The sequence below is a fragment of the Hypanus sabinus genome, chromosome 13, assembly GCF_030144855.1.
Source record: "Hypanus sabinus isolate sHypSab1 chromosome 13, sHypSab1.hap1, whole genome shotgun sequence".
NCBI classification, from domain to species: Eukaryota; Metazoa; Chordata; class Chondrichthyes; order Myliobatiformes; family Dasyatidae; genus Hypanus; species Hypanus sabinus.
In genome coordinates this window covers 110,587,364-110,603,891 of record NC_082718.1, presented here as the reverse complement: position 1 = coordinate 110,603,891, position 16,528 = coordinate 110,587,364, and the positions used below count along the sequence as shown (strand labels likewise).

The 16,528-nt window shown below is 42.6% G+C and overlaps 1 protein-coding gene across 10 annotated transcripts in view; it reads left to right on the top strand.

The window, feature by feature from the left end:
• The window catches only part of LOC132404288 (sialate:O-sulfotransferase 2-like), a 530,890-nt gene that overhangs the window by 426,177 nt on the left and 88,185 nt on the right, over window positions 1–16,528 (top strand). For all 10 annotated transcript variants that reach the window (XR_009515484.1, XR_009515487.1, XR_009515486.1 and 7 more), the window contains exons 5-7: window positions 1,475–1,596; window positions 12,989–13,163; window positions 14,642–14,806. Coding sequence is in view for 6 of the 10 variants with exons in the window: in XM_059988464.1 (XP_059844447.1) it covers window positions 1,475–1,596; window positions 12,989–13,163; window positions 14,642–14,806 (462 nt within the window). In the remaining 4 variants the exon portion in view is untranslated. The remainder of the gene's footprint in view (window positions 1–1,474; window positions 1,597–12,988; window positions 13,164–14,641; window positions 14,807–16,528) is intronic.

Genomic DNA, 16,528 nt, shown 5'->3' with positions numbered 1-16,528 from the left:
TGCATGCTACGAGCAATTTACAGTGGACAATTGACATCCTCCAACCTGCACGTCATTGCTACATAGGTGGATGCTGAAGAAGCCCACATGGCCACAGTGAGAACATGCAAGCTCCACACCTACAGCATCAAAGGTCAGGGTTGAACCTAGATTACTGGAAATGTGACATTCATCTTTTTCCAGTTGTATACCTGTGTCTTGCACTGCTGTACTATAAGTAATGTGGATACACAGCAAGCTTCCAAAAACAGCACACAAGTTAAGGGGAACATTTTTTTTAAAACAGAGATTTACTTGATATCTGGAATGTAATGCTAGAAAAGGTGGTACAATCAGATACAGTTACTATGTTGATGAGGCTTTTCGACAGGCACTTGAATAGGCAAGGCATGGAAGAATAGCTTCCTGACTTGATGGGCTGAAGGGCCTTGTTTAGGGCTTACAATACTATGACTGTAATTAATCTAATCAAAAGATGAAGATATAGTTATTTCTATGCCTAAAAAGATTTTGCCAATTTGCTAAATGCAAGAGATTCTGCAGTTCTGCTGAATCCCTCCAGCATTTTTAATGTGTTGCTGCCAATTTGCTGACTGGTTTCTCACCTTCCTCTCTTCTCAGGATAGCTGGCAGGAGCATTAACAATCCCAGAATGTCTACCTTGCTTCAAGACCCACCAGTGTCATCGACATCTGCTTCCAGGATCCCTGCACAGTCATCCCCACATCTCCTGATTCTTGAGATCATATCTCTAGGGTTGGGTGAACGGGAAACATTTGCTCCATGATTTTCTAATGCATCCTCAATTTAGTCATCTTTGTGACCACAAGGGGCCCTCAACATTCAGTGTCTGTTGATTCCATTGTCAGATTCACTGAATTGGAATTGGTTTGTTATTGTCACGTTTACTGAGATACAGAGAAAAGCTTGTCCTGAATACTGTTCATACAGATCAATTCATTACACAATGAACAAGGTAAAATAATAACAATGCAAAACAAAGTATAACAGCTTCAGAGGAAGTGTAGTACAGGCAGACAATAAGGTAGAAGGGCCATGTTGAAGTAGATTTTGAGGTCAAGAGTTCACCTTTATCACACAAGAATTCAGTTCAATAGTCTAATAACAGTAGAGAGGTGCCTGGTGTCCTTGAATCTGGCGATGTGTGTTTTCAAGCTTTTGAACCTTCAGCCAATGAAACAGGCAGAAAAGAGAATGGCTAGGACAAGTTAGGCCTTTGATTATGTTTCAGAAGTGGAGGAGGAAGGATGGTTTTCATGGGACTGAGCTGTGTCTACAACACACTGCAATGTCTGTTTAGTGCTCACAATTGTGTGGTGTTAGCATAAAGTTGGCTTCTTTTCCTTTCAAGCTTTGTAGACTATTAACCATTAAGCACATAGTTACAACATAGAGATAAAAGAGTGCATAATATTCATGCTGTTTTCCCTTCATCTTTGATGTCCGGTTGCAGATGGGAATGCCTTGTTCCGAGGATGTTTTAAAAGACCAGACAGTGTTTCCCTTGCCCTGCCAACCAGCAGCATCTTGCCGAATATGTCTGTGGATAAGTGTGTGGACTACTGTACTGAGAAGGTAACTCGCAAAACATTCATTTACACTGGAGTAGGTATCCACTGACAGATTTGGCATTAACTCTTGACATTGCTGCCAGTCCTCTGATAAGAAGGCATAAGAGGTTAGATAAACATGGATTGTTTCTTTCAGGAGTGTCAGATGCCTAGGGGAGACCTGATAGAAGCTGATAAAGTGATGAGAGGCATAGACAAGGTGAAAGTTGTAGGATCAGTTCAGTGTTGAGTTGAGTAAAGTCTTCCACAATGGGTCAGGAGCCTGGTGGTTGAAAGGTAATAACTGTTCCTGAACCTGCAACCTAGAATTTATGAAAAATCAAGTCAGTTTTTTCTCTAGAATAGAACATTTGATTGCTTTGGGCAATTGCTATTTAATTGCTTGAGTTTTGGTTCTTCTCCTGCCTTGACAGGACTTGAACCTAACAATACAAGTCTCTTGATACTTGTCTACTATCTTAACCATTCTATTACTCTGTCCTTAATTGGAGATGTGCTCAGCCGAGTGAAGCAATCCCACTGAGCAGTGATTCATCCTACTTGCTAAGCCAGTAATCAGATACGGGCAGCACAACTAATGCACCAATTGTATTAGAGCTTCATAAATTTGAAATCAAGTTGCCATGTTTCATCTGTCCATACAGCTTTTAAAGTCTATTGATTTTTGCATTGCTTTCTGAAACATTACATTTAGATATAGTATTCATGGTATTGTATGGGAACCACCCTCCTGTTGAGATAAATTGAATCTGTCTTTTTGAAAGAAAGATAAGTATGTTGACTTAGGCAAGGCTTTGGGTGATCTCAGGATATTCTGAGACTCTTGAAGTGTAGTTACTTTTTCCAGTCATAATGATAGCGAACAGAAGCAAATCCTTCTGTCCACCTAGTCTGCACCAATCATCAAAAACTCATCTTTACACTAATCCTGAGTAACACACAATACATACAGTAATCCTACACATCTTATTTTATTCTCCCCATGTTAAGACCATAAGATATAGGAGAAGAACTAGGCCATTTGACCTTCCAAGTCTCCTCCACCACTTTGTCATAGCTGATCCATTTTTCCCCTCAGCTCCAATTTTCTGCCTTCCCCACGCATCCCTTCATGCCCTGACCAATTAAGGGATCTATCAACATCTGCATTAAATATACATAAAGACTTAGCCTCCACAGCTGCCTTTGGCAATGAATTCCAGATTCACCATTCACCAGCTAAAGAAATTCCTCCTCATCTCTATTATTAAAAGATGCACCCTTATTCAGAGGCTGTGTCCTCTGGACTTATACACTCCCATTATAGCAAACATCCTCTCAGCCAAAGTGTTCACCATTCAATAGGTTTCAATGTGGTCACCCCTCATTCTTCTGAATTTGAGTGAATACAGGTCCAGAGCCATCAAATGCTCCTTACATGACAAGCCATTCAATCCTGGAAACATTTCAGTGAACCTCCTTTGAACTCTCTCCAGTTTCAGAATGTCCTTCCTAGGATAAGGGGCCCAAACCTGCTCATAATACTCCAAATAAGGCTTCACCAGTGCTTTTAAAAATCTCAACATTACAGCCTTGCTTTTATATTTTAATCTTGAAATGACTACTAACATTGCATTTGCCTTCCTCACCACAGTCACAACCTGCAAATTAACCTTTAGGGAATCCTGCACAAGGACTCCCAAGTCTGTCTGGGTTTCAGTTTATTGTATTTTCTCTCCATTTAGAAAATAGACTACCCTTTCATTTCTTCTACTGAAGTACATGACCATACATTTGCTGACACTGTATTCCATCTGCCATTTCTTTGCCTGTTCTCCTAATCTGCAGCCTCTCCACTTTCATAAAACTACCTGTCCCTCCACCCATCGTCATATTTTCTGCAAGCTTTGCAACAAAGCCATTGATTCTATCATCCAAATCATTGACATATAATGTGAAAAGAAGTGGCCCCAACATAGACCCCTATGGAACACTACTAGTCACTGGTAGACTTCCAGAAAAAGGCTCCCTTTACTCCCACTCTTTGCTTTCTGCCAATTAGCCACTGCTTTCTCCATGTTAGAATCTTTACTGTAATACCATGGGCTCATAATTTGTTAAGCAGCTTCATGTGTGGCATCTTGACAAAGGCCTTCTGAAAATCCAAGTACACAACATCAACTTATTCTGTTTTGTATATCCTGCTTGTTATTTCTTCAAAGAATTAAAACAGGTTTGTCAGGCAAGATTTTCCCTTGAGGAATCCATACTGACTACAACATATTTTATCATTTACCTCCAAGTACCCTGTGACCTCATCCTTAATAATCAACTCCAACATCTTTCTAACCACTGAGGTCAGACTAGCCAGCCTATACTTTACCTTCTCCTACTTCTCTCCTTTCTTGAAGAGTGGAGTGACATTTGTAATTTTCCAGTCTTCTGGAACCATTCCAGAATCTAGTGATTCTTGAAAGATCATTAGTAATGTCTCCACAGTCTCTTCAGCCATCCTTTTCAGAACCCTGAAGTGTACACCATCTGATTGAGATGACTTACCTATCTTCAGACCTTTCAGTTTCCCAACAACCTTCTCTCTAGTAATGGTAACTGCATGATTCCTGACTCATGGAACTTCCACCATACTGCTAGTGCCTTCCACAGTGAAGACTGATGCAAAATACTTATTCAGTTCATCTGCCATTTTCCTGTCCTCTATTACTACCTCTCTAGCATCATTTTCCCGTGGTCCAATATCCACTCTCATCTCTCTTTTACACTTTATGTATCTGAAGAAACTTTTAGTCTCCTCTTTAATATTGGCTAGTTTACTTTTGCATTCCCTCGATGCCTTCTTAATGACTATTGTTTTTAATTGCCTTCTGTTGTTTCTTAAAAGCTTCCCAATATTCTAACTACCCACTAATTTTTGCCCTATTATATGCCCTCTTTGGCTTTAACGTTAACTTTGTTACTTCTCGTGTTTGCCACTTGTCATCTTGCCTTTAGAATTCTTCTTTCTCTTTGGGATGTATACATCCTGTGCCTTCCTTTGCACCATAGAACACTACAGCACAGAAAGCAGGCCATTCAACCCTTTTATTCTGTGTTGAAGCTTTATTCCACTAGTCCCATTGACCTGCACCCAGTCCACAACCCTCCAGACCTCTCCCATCCATGTATCTATCCAATTTATTCTTAAAACTTAAGAGTGAGCCCACATTTACCACATCAGATGGCAGCTCATTCCACACTCCCACCACCCTGAGTGAAGAAGTTCCCCCTAAAACTCTCCCCTTTCACCCTAAAGCCATGTCCTCTTGTATTTATCTCTCTTAATCTAGGTGGAAAGAGCCTACTCGCATTTACTCTGTCTATATCCCTCAATTTTGTTGACCTCTATCAAATCCCCCCTCATTCTTCTACACTCCAAGGAATAAAATCCTAACCTGTTCAATCTTTCCCTGTAACTGAACTCCTGAAGACTAATTTTGTCCTTTTCTATCCTTTTCCTCTTAATATACTTGTAGAAATCCTTCAGTTTACCTTCACATTATCTGCCAAAGCAACCTCATGTCTTCTTTTTTGCCTTCCTGATTTCCTTCTTTAGTATTTTCTTACATTTTCTATACTCTTCAAGTACTTATTTGTTCCTTGTTGCCTATATCTGCTATACACCTCTTTTTCTTAACCAGATTGCCAATATCGCTTGAAAGGCAAGGTTCCCTATACCTGTTAACTTTCCCTATAATCCTGGAGGAACATGCAAACTCTTGCACTCAAACTTTCACTTTTGAAGGCCTTCCACTTACTAAACACATCCTTGCCAAAAAACAACTTATCCCAATCTACTCTTCCTAGATCATTTCTCATTTCCACAAATTGGCCCTTCTTCAATTTAGAACCTCAACTGGAGGACCAGACCATCGAGACCTTATCCATAATTAACTTAAAACTAATGATATTATGGTCACTAGACCCAAAATGTTTGCCTACACATACTTCTGTCACCTGACCCGTCTGGTTCCCGAATAAGAGATCAAGTATTGCATCCTCATGTATTGCATAATACAACCCTATTAGTGTGGTCACACCTTTCCCATTCCTCAGCTCCACCCATATGGCCTCTGTAGATGAGCCCTCCGGGCTGTCCTGTCTACATACAACTGTGATATTTTCCCTGACTAGTAATTCCACTCCTCCCCCTTTCATCCCTCCCCCTCTATCACGTCTGAAACAACGGAATCCCGGAACATTAAGCTACCAATCCTGTCCCTCCTGCAACCAAGTCACACTATTAGCAATAATGTCGTAATCCCACGTGCCAATCCACGCTCCAAGCTCATCTGCCTTACCTACAATACTCCTTGCATTAAAATAGATGCACCTGAGAACATTTCTATCGAGTACAAACCTTTGATTTCTGTCTATACATGCAGTCCTCACATCACCTTTATCCTTTCCACATCACTATCTGCTCCAACACTCTGGTTCCCCTCCCCCTGCAAATCTAGTTTAAACCCCCCGGAGCAGCACTAGAAAATCCATCTGCAAGGATGCTAGACCCCCTCCAGTACAAGTGGAAACCGTCCTGTCAGAACAGGCCCAACCTTCCTTGGAACAAAGCCCAATTGTCCAGAAACATGAAGCCCTCCTTAGCCATGTATTCAGAAACATAGGAAACCTACAACACAACACAGGCCCTTCAGCCCACAAAGTTCTGCCGAACAAGTCCCTACCTTAGAAATTAATAGGCTTACCTATAGCCCTCTATTTTTCTAAGCTCCATGTACCTATCCAAAAGTTTCTTAAAAGACCCTATCTTACCCTAGCACCACCGTTGCTGGCAGCCCATTCCACGCACTCACCACTCTGAGTAAAAAACTTACCCCTGACATCTCCTCTGTACCTACTCCCCAGCACCTTAAACCTGTGTCCTCTTGTGGCAACCATTTCAGCCTCTGACTATCCACACTATCAATGCCTCTCATCATCTTTTACACCTCTATCAGGTCATCTCTCATCCTCCTTTGCTCCAAGGAGAAAAGGCTGAGTTCACTCAACCTATTCTCATAAGGCAGGCTCCCCAATCCAGGAAACATCCTTGTAAATCTCCTCTGCACCCTTTCTATGGCTTCCACATCCTTCCTGTAGTGAGGCAACCAGACATGAGCAGAATATTCGAAGTGGGGTCTGACCAGGGTCCAAAATAGCTGCAACTTTAACTCTCGGCTCCTAAATTCAATTCCACGATTGATGAAGGCCACTGCACCATACACCTTCTTAACCACAGGGTCAACCTGCGCAGCAGCTTTGAGCATCCTATGGACTTGGATCCCAAGATCTCTCTGATCCTCCACACTGCCAAGAGTCTTACCATTAATACTATATCCTGCTATCATATTTGATCTAACAATATGAACCACTTCACACTTATCTGCGTTAAACTCCATCTGCCACTTCTCAGCCCAGTTTTGCATCCTATCAATGTCCCACTGTAACCTCTGACAGCCCTCCACACTATCCACAACACCTTCAACTTTTGTGTCATCAGCAAATTTACTAACCCATCCCTCCACTTCCTCATCCAGGTCATATATAAAAATCATGAAGAGTAAGAGACCCAGAACAGATCCTTGAGGCACTCTACTGGTGACAAACCTCCATGAAGAATATGACCCGTCTACAACCACTCTGATTTCTGTGGACAAGCCAGTTCTGGATCCACAAAGCAATGTACCCTTGGATCCCATGCCTCCTTACTTTCTCAAGAAGTCTCACATGGGGTACCTTATCAAATACCTTGCTGAAATCCATATACACTACATCTACTGCTCTTCCTTCATCAATGTGTTTAGTCACATCCTGAAAAAGTTCAATCAAGCTCGTAAGGCACGACATGCCCTTGACAAAGCCACGCTGACTATTCCTAATCATATTATACCTCTCCAAATGGTCATAAATCCTGTCTCTCAGGATCTTCTCCATCAACTTATCAACCACTGAGGTAAGACTCACTGGTCTATAATTTCATGGGCTATCTCTACTCCTTTTCTTGAATAAAGGAACAACATCCACAACCCTCCAATCCTCCAGAATCTCCCCCGTCCCCATTGATGATACAAAGATCATCGCCAGAGGCTCAGCAATCTCCTCCCTCGCCTCCCACAGTAGCTTGGGGGACATCTCATCCAGTCCCAGTGACATATCCAACTTGATGCTTTCCAAAAGCTCCAGCACATCGTCGTTCTTAATATCTACATGCTCAAGCTTTTCAGTCTGCTGCAAGTCATCCCTACAATCACTGAGATCCTTTTCCATAGGGAATACTGAAGTAAAGTATTCGTTAAGTACCTCTGCTATTTCCTCTGGTTCCATACACACTTTCCCACTGTCACACTTGATAGGTCCTATTCTTTCACATCTTATCCTCTTGCTCTCCACATACTTGTAGAATGCCTTGGGGTTTTCCTTAATCCTGCCCGCCAAGGCCTTCTCATGGCCCATCGGGCTCTCCTAATTTCCTTCTTAAGTCCCTTCCTTTTAGCCTTATAATCTTCTAGATCGCTAACATTACCTAGCTCTCTGAACCTTTTGTAAGCTTTGCTTTTCTAGTTGCATTATCTTCCTATTTCTAGTTCTTACCATTACCCTACGGTGGGATCTGTCCCTTCCTGTCCTTGCCTCCGTTGGGTAAGTCAGGCCGTCTTTGCCATTACCCCAAGGCTGGATTGTTCCCTTCCTTCCCTCTGAAGCCTGGCCTGTTGCCCTGATAGCTACCCACACTTGCATCCTCGGCTGTATCGCCATCAAGTTCAGCCACCAGGGTGAGACCGGAGCCTTGCCATGCCAACAGGAGGAACTATCTATCATTGAGCTTGGAACTGTCTCTTTGTGGCCCTGTGTTTAGTGTCCATGTATAAATCCCAGCCCCATGTCCTGTCCCCAAGGAGGGGTCCCGGCTCTGTGTTCCTGTGCTCAAGTCCAAGGCTCCATGGAGGTTCCAGTCCATGTCCAAGGCTCCGAGGAGGTTCCAGTCCATGTCCAAGGCTCCGAGGAGGTTCCAGTCCATGTCCAAGTTGTAGCCTAGGCCCTGAGTCCTGGTCTCATCCAGGGCTAGTGTCCATGTCCAGCTACACCTCTCCCTGCTTCTGCTTTGCTCTCTCTCAACCTAAGCTCTGCATTCCTGCTTTCCCTCGATCAAGACCAAGTCTAAACCTCATGTCCTCGTCCAAGTCTGAGCTTCATGTCCTCATCCAGCCCTGAAGTCCCACTTCCTGCCCCAACGTCCAGTCCTGTTGCCTTGCCACATCCAGTCCTCACCTGGATCCAGAGTCTGAGCCCGAGTCAAGACCCAGGTTCCAGGTCCCTGCCCAGTCTCTGGCTCGGAGTCCTTGTCCAGGTTCCTAGTTCCTCATCCAAGTCCCACTTTCCTACTTTAGTCCTAGCCCATGCCCTGTCTCCTAGTCTTGTCCAGGGCCTGCATCTTGTCCAGCATCATTTCTTCCCCACTTCCCTTGCTTTCTTGATACACCTAGTCCTCTCCCTGGTACTTCAGTGTCTGTGTCTTGCATTTGGGTCCATTCTCAACACCCCCCTTATGACAACTCCTAAGTTAATTAAATGAATTAAAGGAACCGGAACCAGAACCAGCCTCAGCCTCAGCCTCAGCCTCAGCCTCAGCCTCAGCCTCAGCCTCAGCCTCAGCCTCAGCCTCAGCCTCAGCCTCAGCCTCAAAGCTCCACTCCTACCCTGAGCCACTCACACACTGGCCACTCTACTTCAGTTACCCCTCCTTTTATTTGTCCCTGCCAATTATCTCAAGTACTCACTACCTCTAATCAACTAATCAACACTCTGTTTAACCCTTAAGTTGCCTCCATACTCCTTTTAAAGCACACTTACCTCAGCTCCTCAGCTCCTTTCCAGCACTCAGCACTCTCCTGAGCCCCTCGCTCCTCCTCCTGCTGCGACGGTCCCGTGATCAATTGTGAATTGCTTCCAGAAAACCCAACTATTCCTGCTCTGCCATCATCCCTGCCAGTGTTCTTTTCCAATCAATTCTAGCCAACTCCTTTCTCATTTCTCTTTAATTTCTTCTACTCCACTGTAATACTGATACATCTGACTTGAGCTTCTCCTTCTCAAATTTCAGGGTGTACTCAATTGTATTATGATCACTTCCCCTAAGTGTTCTTTTTCCTTAAGCTCTCTAATTAATTCTGGATAACATTAACTACCCAAATTCCACCACCTACCCGCACACTAGAAGCAATTTACAGGAGACAATTGACACCCTTCAACCTACATGTCATTAGTATATGGGAGGAAGCTTGAGAATGCCCGCAAGGCCATAGGGACAACGTGCAAACTTTGCACTGATAGCACCGAAGGTTAGGGTTGAAGCTGCATTGATAGAGACATGAAATACTAACCCTACTAGTTACATCCCTGTGCTGCCCATAGTTAAACTGTAAGACATGTGGATACTCAACAAGCTGCCACATATAGCAATGTGTGTAAATGCTGTTTTTTGGCATCTGAGGTTTATAGGGAGCGATATTGTTGGCATAAATTTCCCCAGTTTTTCTTCAGGTAATGTGATAGAATTGTATTTGTCAACAGGAGGTACATGGGCTTTACAGTTTCCACACCACCAGGTTCAGGAAGGTGTATTAATCAGGTTCCTGAACCACCACAGACAACTTCACTCACCTCAACTCTGAACTGATTCGACATCACTCTCAAGGACTCTGCAACTCATGTTCTCAGTATCATTTATTTATTTATTTATTTATTATTATTATTATTTCTTGTTATATAATCACACTCTGTCTTCTTTTGTACATTAATTGTCAGTCTTTGTGTATAGTTTTTCATTTCTTTGTTCTATTGTGAATATCTGCAAGAAGCTGACTCTCAAGGTAGTATACAGTCATATATACTTACTTTGAACTCGGAAGTTTGAATGGTTCTCCCACATCTCATTTCTTTTACAGAAGCATCAGCTAGCTTATGCAATGTAAAGATGAAGATTAGTATTAGTTGGCACATCAGAACATACAGTGATTGCATAATTTGCCAACACAATCCAAAGATGCGCTGGGGGCAGCTTGCAAGTGTCATCATGCTTCCAATGCTAACATAGTATGCCCACAACTCACTAAGCCTAACCTGTACGTCTTTGGAATGTGGGAGGAAACCGGAGAACCCAGAGGAAACCTACACGGTCAGGGGGAGAATGTATAGAGCCCTTACAGACAGAGGTGGGAACTGAACCCTGATGGCTGATAATATGAAGCGTTATGCTACCATGCCACCTGTTCTCTGGAGTGACACAGTGTGGTGAACTATGTGCCTGTCTGGACACGCCCCCTGCTGAATGCTCCTGTGGCTCCTCCCACAGGCCCCTGTATAAAGGCGATCTGAGGCCTGACGCTCGGCCTCAGTCTCCAGGACATAGTATGATAGACACTCACTCCTGGTTCCTTCTTCCAGTCAATAAAAGCCGATATCTCGCCTTATGTCTCAGTGTGAGTTATTGATGGTGCATCACACAGTGACTCAGATATGTATAACATAGACCAGAGAAAGTACAGCACAGGAACAGGCCCCTTGGCCTGCAATATTGAGCCAAACTAATGACATTAATAAATAAATGTCTAACTAAATTGATCTCTTCTGCCTCCACCAAGGTCCATTTGCCTCCATTCTCTGCACATTCATGCTCCTATTTAAGAGCCTTTGAGATGCCTCCATGGTGTCCATTCCACCCTGTCAACCCACATTCCAGGCACCCACCACTCTCTGATAAAATTTTTGTCCCATACATCTCCTTTGAATTGAACCGTCTCACCTTAAATGCATACCTTCTAGTATTAGACATTTCGATCCTGAGGTCAAGGTACTGCCTGTCCATTCTATCTATGCCTCTCATAATCTTATAAACCCGTATCAGGTTTCCCCATAGTCTCTGCAACTCCAGAGGACACAACCCAGGTTTATCCAACCTCTTCTTATAGCAAATACACTCTAATCCAGGCAACATCTGGTAAACCTCTCCAAAGCCTTCACATCATTCCTGCAATGAGGCGACCTTTGACTTTTACTTTTCAGAGATGGAAGAAGGCTTGGAGTAAGGGGGATCACATAAAATCCAAGGGAGACAACAGAAATGTCTGAGAATTTCTTTTTGGATGAGGAAGCTGTAAAACTTACATTTATTAATAGGATGTGAACATACGGGCATTTATTTCTGTCTCTGTGATGTACCTTTCAGAGTGAAACATACTATTTTCTCCATGCACGTGTATGTGTTTGCATTGTGATCTAATTGGGATGTTTGCTTCTCAATCAATGTAACAGTGTCATAAATAGCCTGTCTTCCAGTCTGCAATTAGCGTGTTGCCTGGTCAATAAACCTTTTTTGTGGCCGTACATCTATTGTCTGAATGTATTGTGAAATCATTGTGGAAGCAGTTAGGAGATTGGAGTCACACATAAGCTACATTGGATAAGGGTGACAGATTTCCTCCTGTGAAGGTCTTTAATGAATCAGAAGTGTCTTGCATTTTAAGATTCAAGTTTACCACTATTAGTAATAGATCTTTTATTTGGATTTATTTGATTACTTTTATTGAAAGTCTTCTGTGACCCTGATGGACATTGAATTTCTGTGCCTGGATTAATGGTTAAGGAACTTAACCATTACTGTACTACAGCACATATACAAGTCAATAAGATATGTTGCAGCTTTATAAAGCTGTATCCAGGCCACATCCTCAGTATGACATCTAGTTCTGATCACCCCATTTGAGGAAGGGTATGGAGATTTTGGACAGGGTGCAGAAGATATCCACCAGGATTCTGCATGGATTAGAGGGCATCAGCTGTAAGGTGAGTTTGGATAGACTTAAGTTGTTTTCTCTGGGCTGCAGAGACTGAGGGGAGACCTGTAGATCTTGAGAGGCATAGAATAGCCTGTACCTTTTTTATTCCATGGTCAAATTGTCTCATATTAGAGGGCATACATATAAAATGAGAAGGGGGTAAATTCAAAGGAGATATGCAGAGCAAGTTTTTATTGCAGAGAGTGTTGGGTGTCTCTGCCAGTGGTGCTGGTGGAAGCAAACAGGATAGGCATTTAGGAACCTCTTAGATGGGCACATGAACGTATAAAGTATTGAAGGATACAGCTACTGTGTAGGCAGAAGGGTTTGTTAAGCTGTGTAGGCTTTGTTAAGCTTCTAATTACTAATTTAATTAGTTCAGCACAGCATAAAGGAGCAAAAGGCCTGTTCTTGTGATGTACTGTTCTAAGTTTCAGGATTCAATCTACAGTGATGTGTTTATATGAAGAAGTTCTATTTTTTCTTTAAATAAGGGTTTATTTTGTACTGAAGCCACTCTCTCCGCAGGACTATACCCTGGCTGTGCTTGGTGGTGAAACATGTCACTGCGGCTTTCCTACCATGCATTTCACACTGCACGATCCAGAGGACGAACACCTATGCACACAGAAATGCACCAGTGAGGAATACGAGCACTGTGGGAATGCAGAATACTATGTCGTTTATCAAACACAAGTGCAAGGTAGGATTCAAAATCAAAAGCAAGTTTATTGTTGCATACACAAGTACATTTAACACAGCTGCATTGAAAAACTTACTCAGAGTAGGATTAGAGACACAATATTCACAAGGAACACATTAATTAGACAAAACTATGCTAGGGAGCGCAAAGCACAGAAACAAATATCACTGTGATGATTGTATGCTCTAGTACCAATTGGTGACAATAAAAGTATAATAATAATAATAATAAAGGAACTCAATTAGAACAAAAATGAATGTCCATTGTATTGCACTGGTCATGGTGTTGTTATAATAAGCTAGTGATTAGAATTATGCAGGTTGGTTCAGTAAGTTGGTTGAAGTAGTTGTTCTTGGACCTAGTGGTACCTCCTGCTCAATGGTAGCTGTGATAAGATGTCACAGTCCAGAAGGTAGGGATCTTTAATGATATTGTTGGCTACTTAGGGCTGTCCCTCAATGTAGGTATTGGGGAGGGATATTCCTGTGATGCATTGGGCTGATTCCACTACTCTCTGAAGCTTCTTGCATTCCTCTGCATTCATATTGCCTTAGCAGACAATATTGCAACCAGTTTTTCAACATAGAACAGTACAGGCCTTTCAGCCCAAGATGTTATGCTGACTTTCTAACCTACTCCAAACCAATCTAACCCTTCCCTCCTACATAGCCCTCCATTACTCTTCCATCCATGTGAATCTACCATGTTAGTTACATTGAGCTTCCCTGAAACTAGCATTGATAACTTGGTCACACATATGTTGAGAAATGGTAAAAAGGTAGAAAGATATACATTTCTATAGCGCTCTTCACAAACATGGAAAGCTTCAATGTGCTTTACAGCCAAAGAAGTATTGTTTTAGCACAGAAATTGTTGAAACATATGAAACTTGGAGGCAATTTACTTACTCAATATGTAATGAGTAGGTTGCTTTTCAAACAATAAGTTTGAGTTGTAAAAGGTAAACTTATTCAACTGAATGGGATTGACAAGATAATGCTACTCTGGCTGGGGACTCTGGGCCAGAAGGTGCAGATTGAAGATAAGATATCAGCTACTTGGGTCTGAGGAGAAACCTCTTCAATCAAGACTATTCTTCCAAAGAGCTGTGGATGATCAGTAGTTGGGTATATTCATGGGTTGGTAGATGAACTAAGGAAATTCGATCAGACAGGATTTTGGCAAGGTTTAACATTAGAAATGGAGATCCTTGAATCTGGAATAAAAAAAAAGCAAACCAATAGCAGAATCTATAGAGAGAAAGGAATTACTAACATCTTGGGTTGAGACCCTCCATCAGTGCCTCTCACTTGTTGATAATCCCTTCTCTCCCACCAACCACCTCCCCACCCCCGCCACCACATGTTGTCATCACTTGTTGAGATCCTTATTTCTTGTGTAGCATTAATCGTGATCTTACTGAAAGGAACGGACTCAAAGGACCTGCTGTGATATTTAATGTGTAATTGTTCTTACAGATAACCGTTGCATGGACCGGCGGTTTCTGCCCATACGTTCAAAGCGCCTTGTGGCCTTGGCCAGCTTCCCAGGAGCGGGGAACACGTGGAGCCGTCACCTGATGGAGCTCACCACAGGCTACTACACGGGCAGCTATTACTTTGATGGCTCCCTCTACAACAAAGGTAGGATCCTTGCTCCAGAGGTGCTCCTCCTGAGATGGAATTAGAACTTGGGTTCAAGGCCCAACAAGTATCTCCAGATAGGATTCTGAGTCCTGATGCAGAAGAAGGCTAAAGCAAAATTGTTGTTTGATCATGGTCACTGCCATGCCGCTATCCATGGGTTTGCTTAGCTAGGAGCTGGCATGGACAGGATGGGTTGAAAGGCCTCTGTGTCATAGCAAGCAAGTTATTTCTCATGTTCATTGTTTCACTACTGGCAGCTGTACTTTCCATATTCCTGCCTTCTAGAACTCTTCACCCACCCCATCACATCTCTGCATCTTTCTCTTTCTCCTCGCCCTCCTCTCTCTCTCTCTTGTGTGCGCTTGCTCTCTCTCTTCTTCTCAATCTTCTTCTCTCTGTCTCCTCTCTCTCCCTTTCTCACTTTCTCTATGTCTCTGTCTCTCTCTCGCTTTCTCTCCAGCTCTCTCTCCCACCTCTCACTCTCTATCTCTCTCTCTCTCTGCCTCCCATTCTCTCTTTTTTCTTTTTTCCTTTCCTCTCTGCCATTCTCTCAATGTTTGAAATTCATCTGTTAGTCACCAGACATATAAAACATCCCTGCATGATTCTGTGTCACACCTTGTTTATTAATACAGGATTATATTTGTAAATTAAGGCGACTATCTAAATACAGGCTATTGTCAATGTAAATAGCTCCACCTGCACTAAAATAAGTGATCTCAAAGAAGTACAACAAAACCTATGTATTGTTCCAAATTTTCTATGCTTACTTGTAACTGGGCTGACTCAATGTATCTAATATCTCAGTGCAAAAAATGAAGTGGCATTTTCACTCCCAGTGAGCACAGAGCAAGGGCAGCTTGCAGAACTGTTGATCTCCTCCTGTCCTCTCCTTCCTCCTCTGACTGGTGTTGCTTTGCTGACTTCACACCATAACCTAATTAAATTGAGCAAGGTCTATTTTGTCCCTCTCATGCTATTTGTTGTCCTTTCTCAGAACATAGAAATTTACAGCACAGTACAGGCCCTTCGGCCCACAATGCTGTGCCAACCATGTAGCCTACTCTAGAGACAGCCTAGAATTTCCCTAGTGCATAGCCCTCTATTTTTCTAGTTCTATCTAACAGGCTCTTAAAAAACCCTATTGTATTGTATTTCATAGTCATAGAACACTACAGCACAGAAACAGACCCTTCAGCCCATCTAATCTGTGCCAATCTATTATTCTGCCTTGTCCCATCAACTATCCAGACCATAATCCTCCATTCCCTTTCATTCATGTACCAATCATGTTGACATCAAACACACGTCCACCATTTCCACTGGCAGCTCATTCCACTGTCTCACCACTCTCTTAGTGAAGAACCACCCCCTCATGTTCCCCTTTCACCCCTAACCCATGACCTCTAGTTCTAGTTTCACCGAATCTCAGTGGAAAAAACCTACTAGCATTTACCCTATCTATACCCCTCATAATTTTGTGTACCCCTATCAAATCTCCCCTCTTCTCCTATGCTTCAGTGAATAAAGTCAGTCTTTCAATCTTTCCCTGTAACTTGGGTTCTCCAGGAATTTCAGTGGAAAGGGGCTTTGCAGGAGGCAACATTGTGGTTGGTCAAAGGCAAAATTGCAGCTGGATCTGTTGTCTATGTGTCCTGCTATTGCAGGGGCTCTCTCAAGCAAGAAAAAGAAGCTCTTCAGTGGTAACAAAGTGAATAA